Source organism: Chiloscyllium plagiosum, chromosome 11, assembly GCF_004010195.1.
Source record: "Chiloscyllium plagiosum isolate BGI_BamShark_2017 chromosome 11, ASM401019v2, whole genome shotgun sequence".
In the NCBI taxonomy this organism is placed as follows: domain Eukaryota; kingdom Metazoa; phylum Chordata; class Chondrichthyes; order Orectolobiformes; family Hemiscylliidae; genus Chiloscyllium; species Chiloscyllium plagiosum.
The window spans coordinates 42,556,911-42,573,790 of record NC_057720.1 but is presented as its reverse complement, the minus strand read 5'-3'; the positions used below and the strand labels follow the sequence as shown (position 1 = coordinate 42,573,790).

The 16,880-nt window shown below is 41.4% G+C and overlaps 1 protein-coding gene across 4 annotated transcripts in view; it reads right to left on the bottom strand.

Moving 5' to 3' along the window:
- The window catches only part of eps15 (epidermal growth factor receptor pathway substrate 15), a 169,926-nt gene extending 155,225 nt beyond the window's left edge, over positions 1 to 14,701 (bottom strand). For all 4 annotated transcript variants that reach the window (XM_043699211.1, XM_043699212.1, XM_043699213.1 and 1 more), the window contains exon 1: positions 14,637 to 14,701. In XM_043699211.1, the coding sequence (XP_043555146.1) occupies positions 14,637 to 14,663 (27 nt within the window). In that variant the 5' untranslated portion in view covers positions 14,664 to 14,701. The remainder of the gene's footprint in view (positions 1 to 14,636) is intronic.
- Positions 14,702 to 16,880: the final 2,179 nt, after the last annotated feature.

Genomic DNA, 16,880 nt, shown 5'->3' with positions numbered 1-16,880 from the left:
ACTATCCACAACTCTACCGACCTGAGTGCCATCTGCAAATTTACTAACCCTCATCCAGGTCATTTATAAAAATGACAAACAGCAGTGGCCCCAGAACAGATCCTTGTGGTATCATGTCTGCTACTGATGTTCAGTAGCAGCAGTGTGCACCACATACAAGATGTGGAGCAGACATCCATCAAAGCTCCTTAGAGAGCATTTTCCAAACTTACAACCAGTTCCATAGAGAAGGACAAGGGCAGCAGATACACGGGAACACCACCACCTGTGTTCTAGTCCACTCACCATCCTGACTAGGAAACATATCGTCATTTCTTCAGTGTCGGAAGCAAATAAAAAAGAATTAAATATGTTTGACCTATTTAGGGCATTCTGTCAGTGGTGATTCAGTGGTTAGACTTTCAATTCAGAGTCAAAAGGTTCTGGATTCAAGCCCCACAAGAGATAAACTTAAAATCCAGGTAGGCATTCCAGGATGTCCATATCACTACATGAGTCAAAAACAATATATCCATGCCACAATTCATCTTATTCTCTGGTTACTTGCTCAGGCTAAACTCAATGACAGCCAAAGCTTAGTGTACAGCTTAAACTGTAGCTGAATCTTGCACGTTATCAAGATCCACCTGCTTCATTTCCATTACACAACCAATAAGGTTTCTTTTTTTGAGCTGTGCTCAGATGATGCGTAATACTCAGCCATCAGGAAACAATCATTTATGGACAAATGTTACATACAACGCAAAACATATTTCACCCTCTTAATAATTTCTTCATACTTTAGCCAACCTATCTACGTTGTTCTTGATCTAAATCAATTTCAGATTCCAGTTTTTTCGAAGCAAAATACTGTGAAAGTTTCAGATATGACAATAGCCCATCAACCTGCAACATTGACCACTGTTTTTTCATGCTGCCTGACCTGTTTTTTTTTCAACTTTATCATTACCTGTACCTGTACTATGAATTTGGCTGTTAAATCATAAACAGGATCTTGTGAGTACTGCAAACATGTCTGACACAGTTCTCAGATTACTAAAACTACCAAAAAAATGTAATTAACAACCATTCTTCAATTGTCAGGTATTTTATCTTGAAGCCAAGTCAACTGCAAAGAAATCCAACTCCCACCCACTCCCATTCTCCACTTACAAACAGAGATACTCGGTTAATTGCTAAAACAATTAATCAATTTACTTACAAAACAATGTCAGAGAATTATTATAAGAGCTGGAACCAGACATTCAGGCCATTGCAGGGCAGAAATGAAAATTTTCCAATATAAACTAACACCAAACTTCAGGCTAAAAAAATTATCCAGCAAGACAATATTTTCAGGAATAGGCTCCTTGGACTAAGGATTTGAAAGGCCCAATCAGCTTCTGCAACAAAATTATCACATTCAATCATTTCACTGAATATACACTAACATTATGTTATAACATATAATGTCGTACATGTCAATTTTAAACAAATGTTATGACAACGTTCCTTTTCTTCTTGTATTTAGCTTTAATATCCTTGTGCTAGATTGGCATCTCTGAAAGCTTATCACCACATACAATGGATTTGTCTTGAAGCTTAGTCACAACTCTTTATCTCCACTACAACTATCAAGCACAGGATAACAAAATTTTAATGAATTGTTCACAAGCCACCACATTATAAAATAAAAGCCAACTAAAGAAACCAGCATGTTGCATGAGCACATGTACCTTCCTCTCCCTTTTCTTACGTGATCAGAGTCAACTCCTGCAATATGGAGATAGTGAGAACTGCAGCTGCTGGAGATCAGAGTGGATAAAGAGTGGAGCTGGAAAAAGCACAACATGTCAAGCAGCATCAGAGGAGGGGAGTCAACATTTCAGTCCTGAGGAAAGGTTCCAACCTGAAACGTTGTCTCTTCTCCTCCTCTAATGCTGCTTGACCTGGTGTGCTTTTTCCATCTACACTCTTTATCAACCCCTGTAATGAACAATGTACCTTAAAGAAACTCTAGCAACCATCACAGTGAAGTGCAATCCAATCCTTACCCAAAATCCTCACAGTTTCAGTTTGGGACTACTAAAGATCAGAGGCAGGATATCTTGGTCAATGTACTCCTTCGTAACGCAGAGTTGTTGAAAATAGTCTTTGTACACCAACCAATATCTTGACTGAGAATAGCTAACTGAGCTCAAATGAATGTGTGAATCTGGACATTCTCATTCAAAATAGTCTTACATCTTCTTCATCAGCAGTTCCTCGTGGTCAAGAGACATAAACATAGTGTAACATCAGTCTGAGCTGTGACAACATGATTGAACAGCTTGCCAACACTCGACAAGCAGAGCTTTCATAGATCAACTGTTTACACTTTTCACAGGTGCAGGGCCAGCCTAAGGAGTTATGTTTACTTACACAAATATTTATCCCTCAGTCAACATCAGAAATACCGATTATCTGGTAGTTGAGGATCTGACCAAGACGACAGATGAGGGCAAAGCAGTAGATATCTACATGGACTTTACCAAGGCCTGAGACAAGAGTCCACACGGTAGACTGGTTAATAAAGTTAGATCACATAGCATTCAGGGAGAGTTTGCCAACGAGATAAAAAAAATTGGCTTGACAGGAGGAGACAGAGGATGGTGGTGGTAGAGTGTTGTTTTTCAGACTGGAGGCCTGTGACCAGTGGTGTTCTACAGGAATCACTACCGAGTGCACTATTCTTTGTCATTTAAATAAATAATAATAGTATCCGAAGTAGTGGCGAGTAAGTTTGTGGATGACACAAAAGTTGATGGCATGGTAGACCATGAATAAGGTTATGTAAGAATACAAAAGGATCTTGATCAATTGGGCCAATGGGACAAGGAGTGGCAGATGGAGTTCAATTTAGATAATTGCAAGGTAGTGCATTTTGATGAACAAGGGCAGGACTGACACAGTTAATGGGAGGGCACTGGGAGTGTTGTCGAACACAAAGACCGAGAGGTGCAGGTTCACAGTTCCTTGAAAGTGGTATCACAGGTAGACAGGGTGGTTAAGAAGGCATTTGGTATACTTGTCTTCATTGCTCTAACCATTAACTATAGGAGTTGGGACATCATGGTGTGGTTTACAGGATGTTGGTGAGGCCACTTTTGCAGTACTGTGTACAGTTCTGTTCGCCCTGCTATAGGAAGAATATTATTAAATTAGCAAGGGTGCAGAAACGATTTACAAGAATGTTTCTGGGACTGGCCAGTTGGAATTATAAGGAGATGTTGCATGGGCGAGACTGTTCTCTATGGAGCAGCGAGGTGTGACCTTATCGAGATTTATAAAATCATGAGGGGCAAAGATAAGGTGAATAGCAAAGGTCTTTTCCCTAGATGGGGAGTTCAAAAATCAAGGGCATAATTTTAAGGTGAGAGGAAAAAGATTTAAAAGGTACTAGAAGGGCAATTTCTTCACACACAGGAGGTTTGTATATGGAATGAACTACCAGATGAAATTGTTGATGCAGAAACAGTTACAACATTTAAAATTCATTTGGACAGGTTCATGAATAGGAGAGGTAGATATAGGGCAGGTGCAGGCAAATAGCACTAGTTTAGTTTGGGAAACCTGGTCAGACGAGTTGGACCGAAGGGAATTTCCATGCTATATGACTCTATGCCATATCAATTGTTACATTACTACAACAACAACTATACTTTAGAGCACTTCATGAGCTGCAAAGTCCTTTAGGATGGTATGTAGCTGTCAAACATGCTATATAAATGCAAATTTTTATTTTTGCTGTCTCAAGATTGTAGCATGTCCGTCTGCAGGAGGAAAGAAGGTGTGGAAAATTATGTATTGTGCAAACACAAATTGAACCAAGATCAATTCAATCTCTAGTTCAAGCATCTTATCCTTCTTCAAATATAGTGTAAGGTGTGCACTTGATTCACCGAATACGATCTGACATAATAGTGACAAATACTGCAGCTCCAGACCTATTCATAGAAAAGGGTCTCAATCAGAAATAAACTATAGTCAATTCTATTTTCACTCTTTAAATAAAAGAGTAAATATCTTCCCTCAATTCCTTTAAAAATGGGAAATTCCTCACCACTTTTCGGGAAACACTGCGGTGCTGCAAAGTTTAACATAGTGAAAACACACTAGAGTAATTCCGTACAGGATTACACATGCTGACAGGATAATTCCTGGTAGTTTCAACAGTTTACACAATAGCACAATGACTGGAATTGAACTTCTACTGAAAAATTCACAATCAGTTAAGTCAAATCCTAAACTTTCAAAGATGTGTTTTCGTGGTAAAATTAAGTTATCCCCTGATTTGAATGGTGCAACAGAAATGGTTAGAAAAGTAAGAATTTCCTGCCAATGCAAGTTAATCATTAAATTTTCAACTGACAGAAGAAGTAGACTGCAGCTATTAAGTTTTTTTTATTCTTTCATGGGACGTGGGCATCACTGGCTGGTCAGCTTTTACTTCTAATCCATAGTTGCTGTTGAAAAGGTGATAGTGAGCTACCTTCTTGAAACACTGTGGCCCATTTGGTGCGGGTACACCCCACAATGTTGTTGAGGAGGGAGCTCCAGCATTGTGACCCAATGACACTGAAGGAACTGCAATGCATTTCCAGTTCAGGATGATGACGTCTTTACAAGTGGTGTTGCTCCCATCTATCTGCTGCCCTCCTCCTTCTAGATTGTCCTGGTCACATGTTTGGAAGGAGCCTTAGTGAATTTCTGTAATGCATCTTGAAGGTGTACACATCACTACACCTGATTGTCAGTAGAAGAGGGATGAATGCTTATGGAGACGGTGCCAATCAGGTGGGCTACTTTGTCCTGGATGGTGTCAAGTTCTTGAGTAATTGTTGAAGCTGCACTTCGTTGGGTCTTTTAAATAATGGATGGAAATGTGTTGCTGGAAAAGCGCAGCAGGTCAGGCAGCATCTAGGGAACAGGAGAATCGACGTTTCGGGCATTAGCCCTTCTCCAGCAACACATTTCCATCTCTGATCTCCAGCATCTGCAGACCTCACTTTCTCCTCTTTTAAATAATGGACAGGCAATGGGAAGTCACAGATCTTCATAGCCTCAGATCTCTACATGTATCGGCTGTATTTACATGATGAGCTAAGTTCTGTTTCTGGTCAGCGATAACTGCTAGGATATTGATGATGGGACATTCAGTGATCGGAATCCCACTGAATGCCAAGGAGACGTGGTTAGATTGTTTTTTTAAAAAAGGCCAACAGTCATTGCCTGGCACTTTTGTGGCACGAATGTTACTTGCCACTCATCAAGCCAAGCATGGCTAATGTCCAGATTTTGCTGCATTCAGACATGGACTGTTTCAGTTTCTGAGGAGTCACAAATGGTGTTGAACAATGTGCATTCCTCACTTCTGACATTATGATGGAGGGAATGTCATTGATGAAGCAGCTGAAGATGGCTGGGTCTAGGACACTATCCCAAGGAACTCCTTCCGTTATAAAATGATCGACCTCGAACAATCATAACTGCCTTCCTTTGTGCCAGATATTCCAACCAGCAGACAGCTTTCCCCACTTCAGTCCCTTTGAGTCTTGTTTTGCTTGGGTTTCTTGATGCCACACTTGGTCATACGTGGCTGTGATGTTAAGGGCAGTCACTGTCACCGTCACCTCACCTCTTTTGTCCAGATTTGAACCAAGGCTGTAAAGAGATCAGTGGCTGAATCGCCCTAGCAGAACACAAACTGAGCTTCATGGAGAGGATTATTGCTAATTAAGTGCTGCTTGATAGCTGTTGATGATAGGTCACATAATTTTACTGATGGCAGGAGACAAAATGGGCAGTAATTGGTCAAGTTGGATTTGTCCTGTTTTTGTATTCTGGATACACCTGGGCAATTTTCACATTAATTGGGTATCCTCTCAATGCGAAGATGGGACTTAAACTCTGCAAGGACAGTGTGGTGTCCCTCTTACAGATACTGTCTTGGACAGAGGCATCTGAGACAGGGGGAATTGGTGAGGGGATGAGGTCAAGTATGTTTTCAGCTCTTGTTGGTTCCCTCAGCACCTGCTGCAGACCTAATCTACCAGCTATGACCTTTAGGATTCAACCAGCTCAGTTAATAATGGTGCAGTCATATTACTCTTGGTGGTAGACTTTGAAGTTACCTATCCAAAGTGCACTCAGTGCCCTTGGGACCCTCAGAGATTCCGGAATTCAACATGGAAAAGTATCAAATCAATAGCCAAGAGGAAGTGGTACATGGTAATTAGCAGGAGACTTCCTTGCCATCATTTGACCTGATGCCATGAGACTTTGTGGGGTTCAGAGTTAATGTTAAGGACCCCATGAGCAACACCCTTCCAATATTTTGTCACTATGTTGCCAGTGGGACAGACCATACCAAAGGATGGCGATGGTGTTGTCTCGGATGGTGTGTATGGTATGACCCTGTGAGTATGGCTACGTCAACCTGCAGCTTGACTGACTGTTTGTGAATCAGCTTTCCTAATTTTAGATTCAAACTGGAGTCCCCAGAACATGACTTGGGTCTCTGGATTACTAGTCCAGCAGGAATACCATTGTACCATCACCACCCCTCAACTTCATTTCTTAAAAAGACATATGAAATGTGCACTATGACAGAAATGAAAAATGTGAAACGAGTAGGGATGTACATTTGAAAGATTTACAATTGCTGTAATTCCTACAGCAGTGTCGTCCAGGATTTTAAAAATCGACAGCAGAAACATTTTAGCCACACAAACAAATTTTAGTGGAAAGTATGGGAAAACTACTTCATATGCACACATACCTAAACATCTGCCATCATTCAGTTTGGAGCTGGAGTTTGGAATTTTGGCATGAATTCATCAGATGCAGCACATCTTGGGGCAATTACTAGGCTTTGAATTGCAGTCACAAGCGATACTCTAGCATCATATTACTTGCTGAGAACACAAGATGAGATGTGTGAGACACGTCCCTCTCTGTTCAAAACGTTCCTTCCCTTTACTATTAAGTCCTGATTGGAATCACTTCTCATTGTATAAGCATGTTTTCTTCTACTGGACTGCAATGATTAATTTACACTGGTTAATCCAACTATGATGACAAAATCTATCATGAAATCAGCATCCATTCCCTCACCTATGTACTACCTATAGAAAATACTGCAACGATCCAACAAGGCTACTTTAATATCTACCAGCCCTCAGACCTCTACCACCAAGGAGAAAAACAACAAGTTCAAAGAGCTGCCACTATCTCCAAATTTCCCTCACACCAATCTGGTTTGAAGATACAGAAGTATAATATGCAGATACTTTCTGCTGAAAGGTCATTGACTTGAAATGTTGACTTTGTATTTCTCTCTCTCTCTCTCTTTAAAGATGCTGCCTGAGCCTCTGAGTGCTACCAGCAACTTAACATAGAACATAGAACAATACAGCACAGAACAGGCCCTTGGGCCCACGATGTTGTGCCGAACATTTGTCCTAGCTTAAGCACCCATCCATGTACCTATCCAATTGCCGCTTAAAGGTCACCAAAGATTCTGACTCTACCACTCCCACAGGCAGCGCATTCCATGCCCCCACCACTCTCTGGGTAAAGAACCCACCCCTGACATCTCCTCTATACCTTCCACCCTTCACCTTAAATTTATTTCCCCTTGTAACACTCTATTGTACCCGGGGAAAAAGTTTCTGACTGTCTACTCTATCTATTCCTCTGATCAACTTCTGACATTAAAATAATTCCTGTTCCTTTATCAAAGCTGAATTAAAATGCCAGAATTCCCTAACTATCCACCGTGAAAATAAAGGAACCACACAGGATTAAGCACCTCATGCCCATTTTCTCAGGCAACAAGGAATGGGCACTAAATGTGGCATTACCAATAGACAATATGACAATAGACAATAGGTGCAGGAGTAGGCCATTCTGCCCTTCGAGCCTGCACCGCCATTCAATATGATCATGGCTGATCATTCCTAATCAGTATTCTCTTCCTGCCTTATCTCCATAACCCTTGATTCCACTAACTTTGAGAGCTCTATCCAACTCTTTCTTAAATGAATCCAGAGACTGGGCCTCCAACAGGATCACCAACATCCTCAGAACAAATAAGACAACTCAGGCTCAATTAACTGCCTGATCCAATGCAGAGCATTAGCACCTACTTTGGGAGAAAACATATATGAGGAGAGATAATACATACGTTTTTCAATCATTCCAATATGCAATTCTAGAAACTTTACTCTGGAAGTCATGAGAACATGGAACTCGCCACAACAAGGAATAACCGAAATGAACAGCCTAGCTTCACAAGACTCGAAGAATAACTAACATTGAGTCAACCTTAGTTAATCATACCAATGTGTATTTACGTGAATGCATTTAATGTTCCCAACAAATGCATCTTTCTCTAGCAACTTTCACATTTCCCATCTCATCCTCTCACAGCTCATTTTGTCCACAAAATTCACTTCTTGCTCTCTCAAACTTATAATTGTTAAGTTGCTGACATTCAACTTCTTTCATATTGTTATCCCATCTCCCCCCTCAGTCGAAGCAAAACATTCAGATACACAGTAGTTTTGCCTCGTTCATCTTTATTCTGGGCCCTGGAGGGAGAGAGAACCATCACCCGTGTGCACAGAGACATGAGTTTACGGTCTTCTTTGCAACAGCAGTTTCTCAATGAACTATATAGTCATTTTACATGGAGGAGCATCCAGATAAGACAACGTACATATTAATTGGGTGACCGTTACAATCAGTGAATGTCAATAGTAAAGATTAAGCCATCTGCAGTTATACAATGAATATTCTTAATCTTGTTAAGTGGATTCATTCAATGGATACTTTTCCCCTTGTTAACTGACATTACATACGGAATGCCTCCAGCACCCCATTGTTAACTCTAAATTCTTATCTGATCTGAGTCATGCTCAGCTGAACCTCTTGTTTCACAAAACTCAAATTAATTCTTTCCCTGCCTGCTTATACCATATACACATTCTCATTAGAATCAGAGTTACAACAGCATTGAAATATCCACTTTCATAAATATTATTTCTTTTCTCGTATTTTCCCCATTCCCAACAAATCTGGCATCAACACAGCTCTCAAAAACTTGCCTTTGAACTCCATCAGAACTACAGGCCTGTCGACAACCTCTTATTCCTCTCCAAGGTCTTTGAAAGTATTTTCATTCCAGATTCATATACCTACCATATCCATGCCCTTTCCTAAATACATTTGAACTTATGACCTCTCTAATCAGGTTTGCAAAGCTGTGACAACACTATAAACAAAGCCTGAGAGATTGTGGCCACAGTATACTATCTATCATCATCCTTCTTTTTGATTTGTCTGCAGACTTTGACAGTGTTAACAGCATCACTCTCCTCCAATGTCTCCATCCACTGCCCAGCTTAAAAGAACAATTCTTTGTCACATAATTAATTAACTAGCCCTAATAAGAAAATCTCCTGCAACATTTCAGAGGCTATGAATCTTGTAGCTCCACTAACAGTCAAGAAGCTTGACACGATCCAGGACAAAGTGGCCCACTTGATTGGAATCATAACTAGAAATATTCACTCTCTCCACCACCAATATTCCCTCGCAGCGTCCTCTACAAGATGTACTGCTGTAATTCACCAAAGGTCCTAAGTCAGCACCTTCCAAACTACCATCTAGAAAGACAGCAGATAGATTGGAATATCATCACCAGCAATTTTCCCACCAAACCACTCAGCACCCAGACTTGGAAATATATTGTCATTGTTTCAGTGTTGCTGGATTAAAAAGCCTGGAACTCTCTGCATAATGGCAATGAATATCTATTTACAGTAAATGGATTGCAACAGTTGAAGAAGGCAGCTCACAAGTACCTGCTCAAGGGGAACTAGAGTTGGCCAATATATGCTGGCCCAGTCAATGATGGCCGTATCTTATAAAGGTAAGACAAACCATATTTTTCAACTTTCACACCATTATCTTCCAAGGATCTATTGTGATGCTAGGTGTGAGATATATATATTTGAAAATCATTTATTCTAGAGTTTGGATTTTGAGTAAATGGCATGTGAGTTTTGATCTGTGTATATGTGGAGATTTAATTGGGCTTTCTGGAGCAACAATTTATTTAAACCAGTATGATGGAGGGAGGGAGAGAGCCTTCATTGCTCAGTCTTTTGATTCCAGGAGTTGGGATGTCATGTTGAGGTTGTACAGGACATTGGTGAGGCTTCTTCTGGAGTACTGTTCTGGTAGTCCAGTTATAGGAAGGATATTATTAAACTGGAGAGAGTTCAGAAGAGATTTAACAGGATGTTGTCAGGTATGGAAGGTTTGAGTTAAAAAGAAAGGCTGGTTGGTCTGGGACTTCGTTCACTGAAGCGTAGGAGGTTGAGAGGTGACCTAATAGAAGTTAATAAGATAATTAGAGGTATAGATAGAATTAATGGTAGTTGTCTTTTCCCAGAGATATGGGATTTCAAGACAAGGAGGCATATTTTTAAAGTAGGAGGAAAAGGATTTATAAAAAAAAGAGCAAATTTTTTTACACTGTAAGTGGTGGTTGTGGATACAATCACAACATTTTAAAGACATTTGGATAGGTACATGAAAACAAAAGGTTTGGAGGGATATGGGCTAGGAGCAGACAGGAAGAACTAGTTTAATTTTGGATTATATTCGTCTTAGACTGGTTGTACAGAAAAGTCTGTTTCTGTGCTGTATCACGATGACTAGAAAGATGGAACTGGCTCATACAGCTGAATAGCCTACTCCTATGTTCTCATGTAATGGAACACAACTAATTGATTTTTCGCATCAGCCTCAAAGTCGGACACTCTCTCACTTAAGCCAGCTGGTTGTGGGTTCAGCAATCTAAGCAAACTCAGTGCTGTGTGGATGCTGCAATGTGAGACACATGTGTTGCAGATGACACATCAAACCAATGACTTGTCCAAACTCTTTGGTGGGCATAAAAGATCCTAGTGCACTATCACAAAGAGCAAAGAAAATATCTCTCTGTGGTTCAATATATAATGTGGAAGTGCCGGTGTTAGGCTGGGTTGGACAAGATCAAAAAATCACACGACACTAAGGTATAGTCCCAACAGGTTTATTTGAAAACACTAACTTTCAGAGCATTGCTTCTTCATCAGATGTCATGAGAGAGGGGTATCAGACACAGAATTTCTAAGAAGATCAAAGGGTCATACAATGATGCGAATGTCTTGAACAAACCTAAAATGCCTGACTCCCTCACGATAAAACTTTAATGAGTTAGTAAGAATATGCAGGTTTTGATTGATTAAAATGCAAATCCCAGAATTTCTTTCAAGTCACTGCCCAGAGATAACTAGAGGTTATCAGTGTATACAAATAGTGACATCTCAGGTCAAACAATGCATTTTACGTGTTAGGCCTTGTTTAGAATCTGTCTGTATTTTAACCTGGCATCAGATTGGTTTTATTCCCAAACCAGGGATTTATAAAATGCAACAGTGACTGTGTCACCAAATTGTGTGCTTTTTGAACAACACACTCACATATACTCTTTGTCAAGCGCACGCACATACACATATAAACCTATAGGGTGAATCTGCATTTGCAGATACATTCTATTTTGTTCGAAAAGCACACAATTTGTAGACAGAGTCAGTCAGTGGAGCATCCTACTCATGAGGTAGGGACACAACCACTGCACCACATGAGCCCTTATCATTGTAAGCGGGTAGATATTTTCCAATCAATCGTTCAGAAATGCTATTACAGACTTCTGAAGTAAGTGGGACTTCAATCTGAGCTTTCTCTCACAAGGGAAGGACACAAGATCTTTAGGGATTCAAAGTGGGTAGATATTTTCTAATCAAATTGCCTCAGGTGTATTTAGTTAGCATAATGCAATATTTAATTACTATAGCTGCAGCTCAAAGAACCAGGGTAGTCTGAAAACAATGATACCCTACCTAGCAGAAGACACAAGGATCACAGCATATTCTAACATAATGAAACATTTGCATATGCATCAAATAGACTCAAAAGGCAAAAATATAAGTGGCACTTATAATGAAAGTACCAGAAGATACAGGCAAACAGACAAAAAAAAACAAGAGATGTACACAGAGCAAACATAACACTGATTGGTTGATCAAACTGAAGCTATAACAAACTGCATAAATGTTAATTTTCACAAAATACTCTGATGTAATTTTCAACAATATAAGCTCACCACCCAAAACTTCTTTGTTCTACATGCAGGATTCAGGAGCTGTTTTGGCCTCCCAGAATCAGTATACTAAGACGTATCAAGGTTACAAGTGTTTTAAACATGCAGAAGAAAACAGAAGTAATTTATGTTTGTTTTAGGACTACTGTTTTTCTTGTTATACATTCATTAAACTAGACATGTCTGGGGCACAAATTCAAAAGCACATTACAAAAGTGAGGACAGTAAATTAAAAGGATATAGTGAAGCTGGTGGAATAGACAAACACATAACAGATTAAATTTAATGTACAGAAATGTGAAGTGTTATGTCAAGAAATGTGAAGTATTACATTTTAGGAGGAAAAAAGCAGCAATATAAAATACAGGATTTAATTCTAAAGGGAGTGGAAGAGCAAAAGCAGCCTGGTGGTTTGCACAAATCATTGAAGGTCGCAAGGCAAGTTGAGGAAGCAGTTGTCAAGGCATAGAAGATCCTTTAGAAAACACTGGTTCAATCTCAACTGGAGTAATGTCCAGATCTGGGCACACATTTTAGGAAGAATGTGAAGGCACCAAAGAAGGTTCAAGAAAAAAAAAATCACATGAATGGTTCCTGAGATGAGAGACTTCAGTGACAAAAATAAATTCTTGGGATTCACTTGTTTTGCTCTTCTTAAAGAGATCTGACACCAGTACTCTAAACCATGAAAATTTGAGCAGATCAGGAGAAATGTTCCATTGGCAGATGGATTGAGAACCAGAGGACACAATCTGGATTGCAAAGAACCAAAGGCAGTATGAGGAAAGATAATGTTGACACAACAAGTGTTAGGGATCTGTCATGCATTTAATGTCAGATTTACATCTTTCCATCTGCAAAAAGATGATAGGTATACAGGCTCAGAACTCTGGTGAGGACAAATGACATCATCAGCAGCATTTGTTTTGATGGTGGAACAAGCCAGTTCTGGAAAGGCAAAAAATTGCTGCAAATGCCACAAATGAAACAAAAGGAGGAAGTTTTCATTTGTTTTTTGGCTGTAGAGCCTGAGTAAATTAGATTAGATTCGTTACAGTGTGGAAACAGGCCCTTCAGCCCAACCAGTCCACACCGTCCCTCTGAAGATAAACCCACCCAAAACCATTCCCCTACATTTACCCCTGACTAACACACCTAACACTGTGGGCAATTTAGCATGGCCATCCACCTAACCTGCACATCTTTGGATTGTGGGAGGAAACCGGAGTACCCGGAGGAAACCCATGCAGACAACTGAGAGAAAGTGCAAGCTCCACAGATAGGCAGGAATCAAACCCAGGACCCTGGTGCTGTGAGGCAGCAGTGCTAACCACTGAGCCATCGTGCCGTAGAATACAGAAACATGGACTTGCCCAACATCTGTAGTTCCCTCCTAACAATATAGACTAAATCCAAATAAAAGGCTGGAACCTCTACATCGACCTATAGGATACCACTCCAGTGCTTTTGATCCTCCTGAACCAGACACACAAAGAACTGGGTACAGTACTAATGATCCATGGCCTACACCTAGTTAATGGACATCAGGGCAGGATTCTACTTTATGACGTTTTTAAAACAACTTGCTCACCATTAAGTATGCTTTAGAGTGTCTACACATGATTAATGTGCCCCGGGGCATGTCAACATACTGATGGGCCTGTAATATAACATCTCTGGGGGCCATGGTGCCTCAGGGATAGCCCTAGGCTAACCTGCAGGTTATAAAGTACCTAATTGTTACATGTCTCCTAAAGACTATGATGGGAACAGATTCAGTCACGGCTTTCAACAAGATCTTGAATAACTAAATGCAGTTTAAAAATTTGCAAGCCCACGGGAAAAGCAAAAGCAATGTGGCTAATTGTGTTGCTCTTGAAAAGAGCTGGCACATACACGATAAGCCAAATGGCCTCATGTTCTCCAACCATTCGACTTTAAGATTATTCAAGTATTCTGCTCACTATAAGACATGTTTGAGCAAGATTAAAGCATTAAGATATGCCGTTGGAGACATTTGTTTACAAGTTACATCAGTCTATGTTCCGGGTGCAGTTTAAATGCTGCATAGATCCGCCCTCCCAATGACAATAAAGTGACCGCCTCGTCTACCCCATCCAGTGGTCTCCTGGCCACTTGAGTTTACCCTCAAATAAAAGAGGCTCAGCAAAACCCCCAACCGAAATCGCACTTTCCCACAAACTACGCCCACAAACTGCTCCCTTTATCCTGTGCCTCGCAGGCCCCACTCCAATACGACATTTACAGAATAACAATTCCATTCCTCCAAATCCCGGAAGCCCTAATTCTTCGGCCCCCACTTATTTTCTTTTTACTCTCTACTGCAAATCGTTTCAAACGAACAGCCTCGGTGTTTTAAATGAGAAGGTCCGGCTTTTACCTGAGTGAGTGTAAAATGACCCGCCATGCTGTTTCCTACACTTTAGCCCATCATGCACTGAAAAAAAGTTCGTGAACTTTAGGACCACAAACAAAACCTGGCACTGGAATTCGTGGAGGAATAAATTTTCTCTCCAAATTTATATCGGTGTGCGATTGCATGAATACACACCTCTATCCGCGTCCCACAACCCTTCTTAAACCCACATCAGTAACTGAACAGCAAGTGAGATATATTACTGTTCTGGTAATCATTTATCTCTGAAATCCTTCTGAAATAACTCCACAGAGGCCAGGTTCCCATCACTAAGTCATTCTTTATTTACGTGTACATAGTACTTGACACTGGCCGGACATTCTCAGAATGGGCAGAATCTCTGACATTCCTGTTTTTTTTATTTTATTGAACAGTATAAAATACTGTTAACAATAAACAGAAAGCAGCATAGAGTCATAGAGATGTACAGCACAGAAACAGACCCTTCAGTCCAACTCCACGAGATATCCCAACCTAATCTAGTCCCACCTGCCAGCACCTGGCTCATATCCTTCCAAACCCTTCCTATTCATATGCCTTTTAAATGTTGCAATTGTACCAGCCTCCATGACTTCCTCTGGCAGCTCGTTCCATACATGTACCACCTTCTGGATGAAAATGTTGCCCCTTAGGTCCCTTTTATATCTTTTCTCTCTCATCCTAAACCTATGCCTTCGAGTTCTGGACTCCCCGACCCCAGAGAAAAGATTTTGTCTATTTATTCTATCCTTGCCCCTCATGATTTTATAAACCTCTATAAGGTCACCCCTCAGCCTCTGATGCTCCAGGGAAAACAACCCTAGCCTATTCAACCTCTCCCAATAGCTCAAATCCTCCAACCCTGGCAACATCGTTGTAAATCGTTTCTGAACCCTTTCAAGTTTCACAACATCTTTCCAATAGGAAGGAGACCAGAATTGCATGCAATATTCCAACAGTGGCCTAACCAATGTCCTGTAGAGCCGCAACATGACCTCCTAACTCCTGTACTCAAGACTCTGACCAACAAAGGAAAGAAAGTTAGCACATCCCTATAATAGTTCTGAACATATCTATTTTCACTTCCATCTTCTAGAATTGAAGAGGCTACAATTGAACCCAGGTCCCTAACACTGTGAGGCAGCAGTCCTAACCATTGAGCCACTGTGCCACCCCATCAGTTCACAAACAAACCACTATATACAGGGGAAAGGGCAGCAAAGCTAAACCCCAAACCCCACTGTTCAACCAGTTTTCAGGGAGATGAGAACTAACCTCAAATCCCGCTTCCATTCATCACAAACACAGACAAGACAGTACAACGAAATGAGAAACAGTGTATCAAACACAGACCCAATATAACTATAAAAAAGACAGGTGACACCTGATTGGACCGTCACTGACCGGCCTTCCTGCAGGACAATCATCAGCCTTCCGATCTCCAGCCGCCCTGCGTACTGACCGACCCTCCCCAGGTCCGCTTTCCTCCAGACTGATCATCGACCACCCAGCTCCGTCACCCTGCGTACTGACCGGACTAACCCGGGCGGCTTTCCTACGAACTAGCCATTGGCCTTCTGGTCTCCAGCCGCCTTGTATACTGACTGATCCTCCCCAGCCCACTTTCCTCTGGGACGGTCCTTGGCCACTGGATCCAGGTCACCCCGCATACTAACCAAACCACCCCGACCTGTTTTCCGAAAATGGGGCTGTTGGCCTTCCAGCATCCAGCCACCCTGCATACTGACTGACCCTTTCTCCTGGCCAGCCATTGGCTGTCCGGCTCCTAGCCTCACTATATACTGAATGGTCCTCCCCTGGTCCACCTTCCTATGGGCTGCCATTGGCTGCCTGGCTCAGCCTCCCCAAGTACTGACCAGCCGGCCCTATACCGGCTTTCCTGCAAGGATACTCTCAGTTGCCTGGCCTACCCACCCCACGAATCCCTCCAGCCCGGCACCGCCTTCCTGACCTGCAGTCTTCTTCTTGACCTCTCCGCCTCCATCCTACTCCGACCTATCACCCTCACCTTGACCTCTTTCCACCTATCACATTTCCAACGCCCCTCCTCCAAGTCCCTCCTCCCTACCTTTTATCTTCTCCTGCTGAACACTCTCTGCTCATTCCTGAAGAAGGGCCTGTGCCCGAAACGTCGAATCTCCTGTTCCCTGGATGCTGCCTGACCTGCTGTGCTGTTCCAGCAATAAAGTTTCAACACCCCAGTCCAAC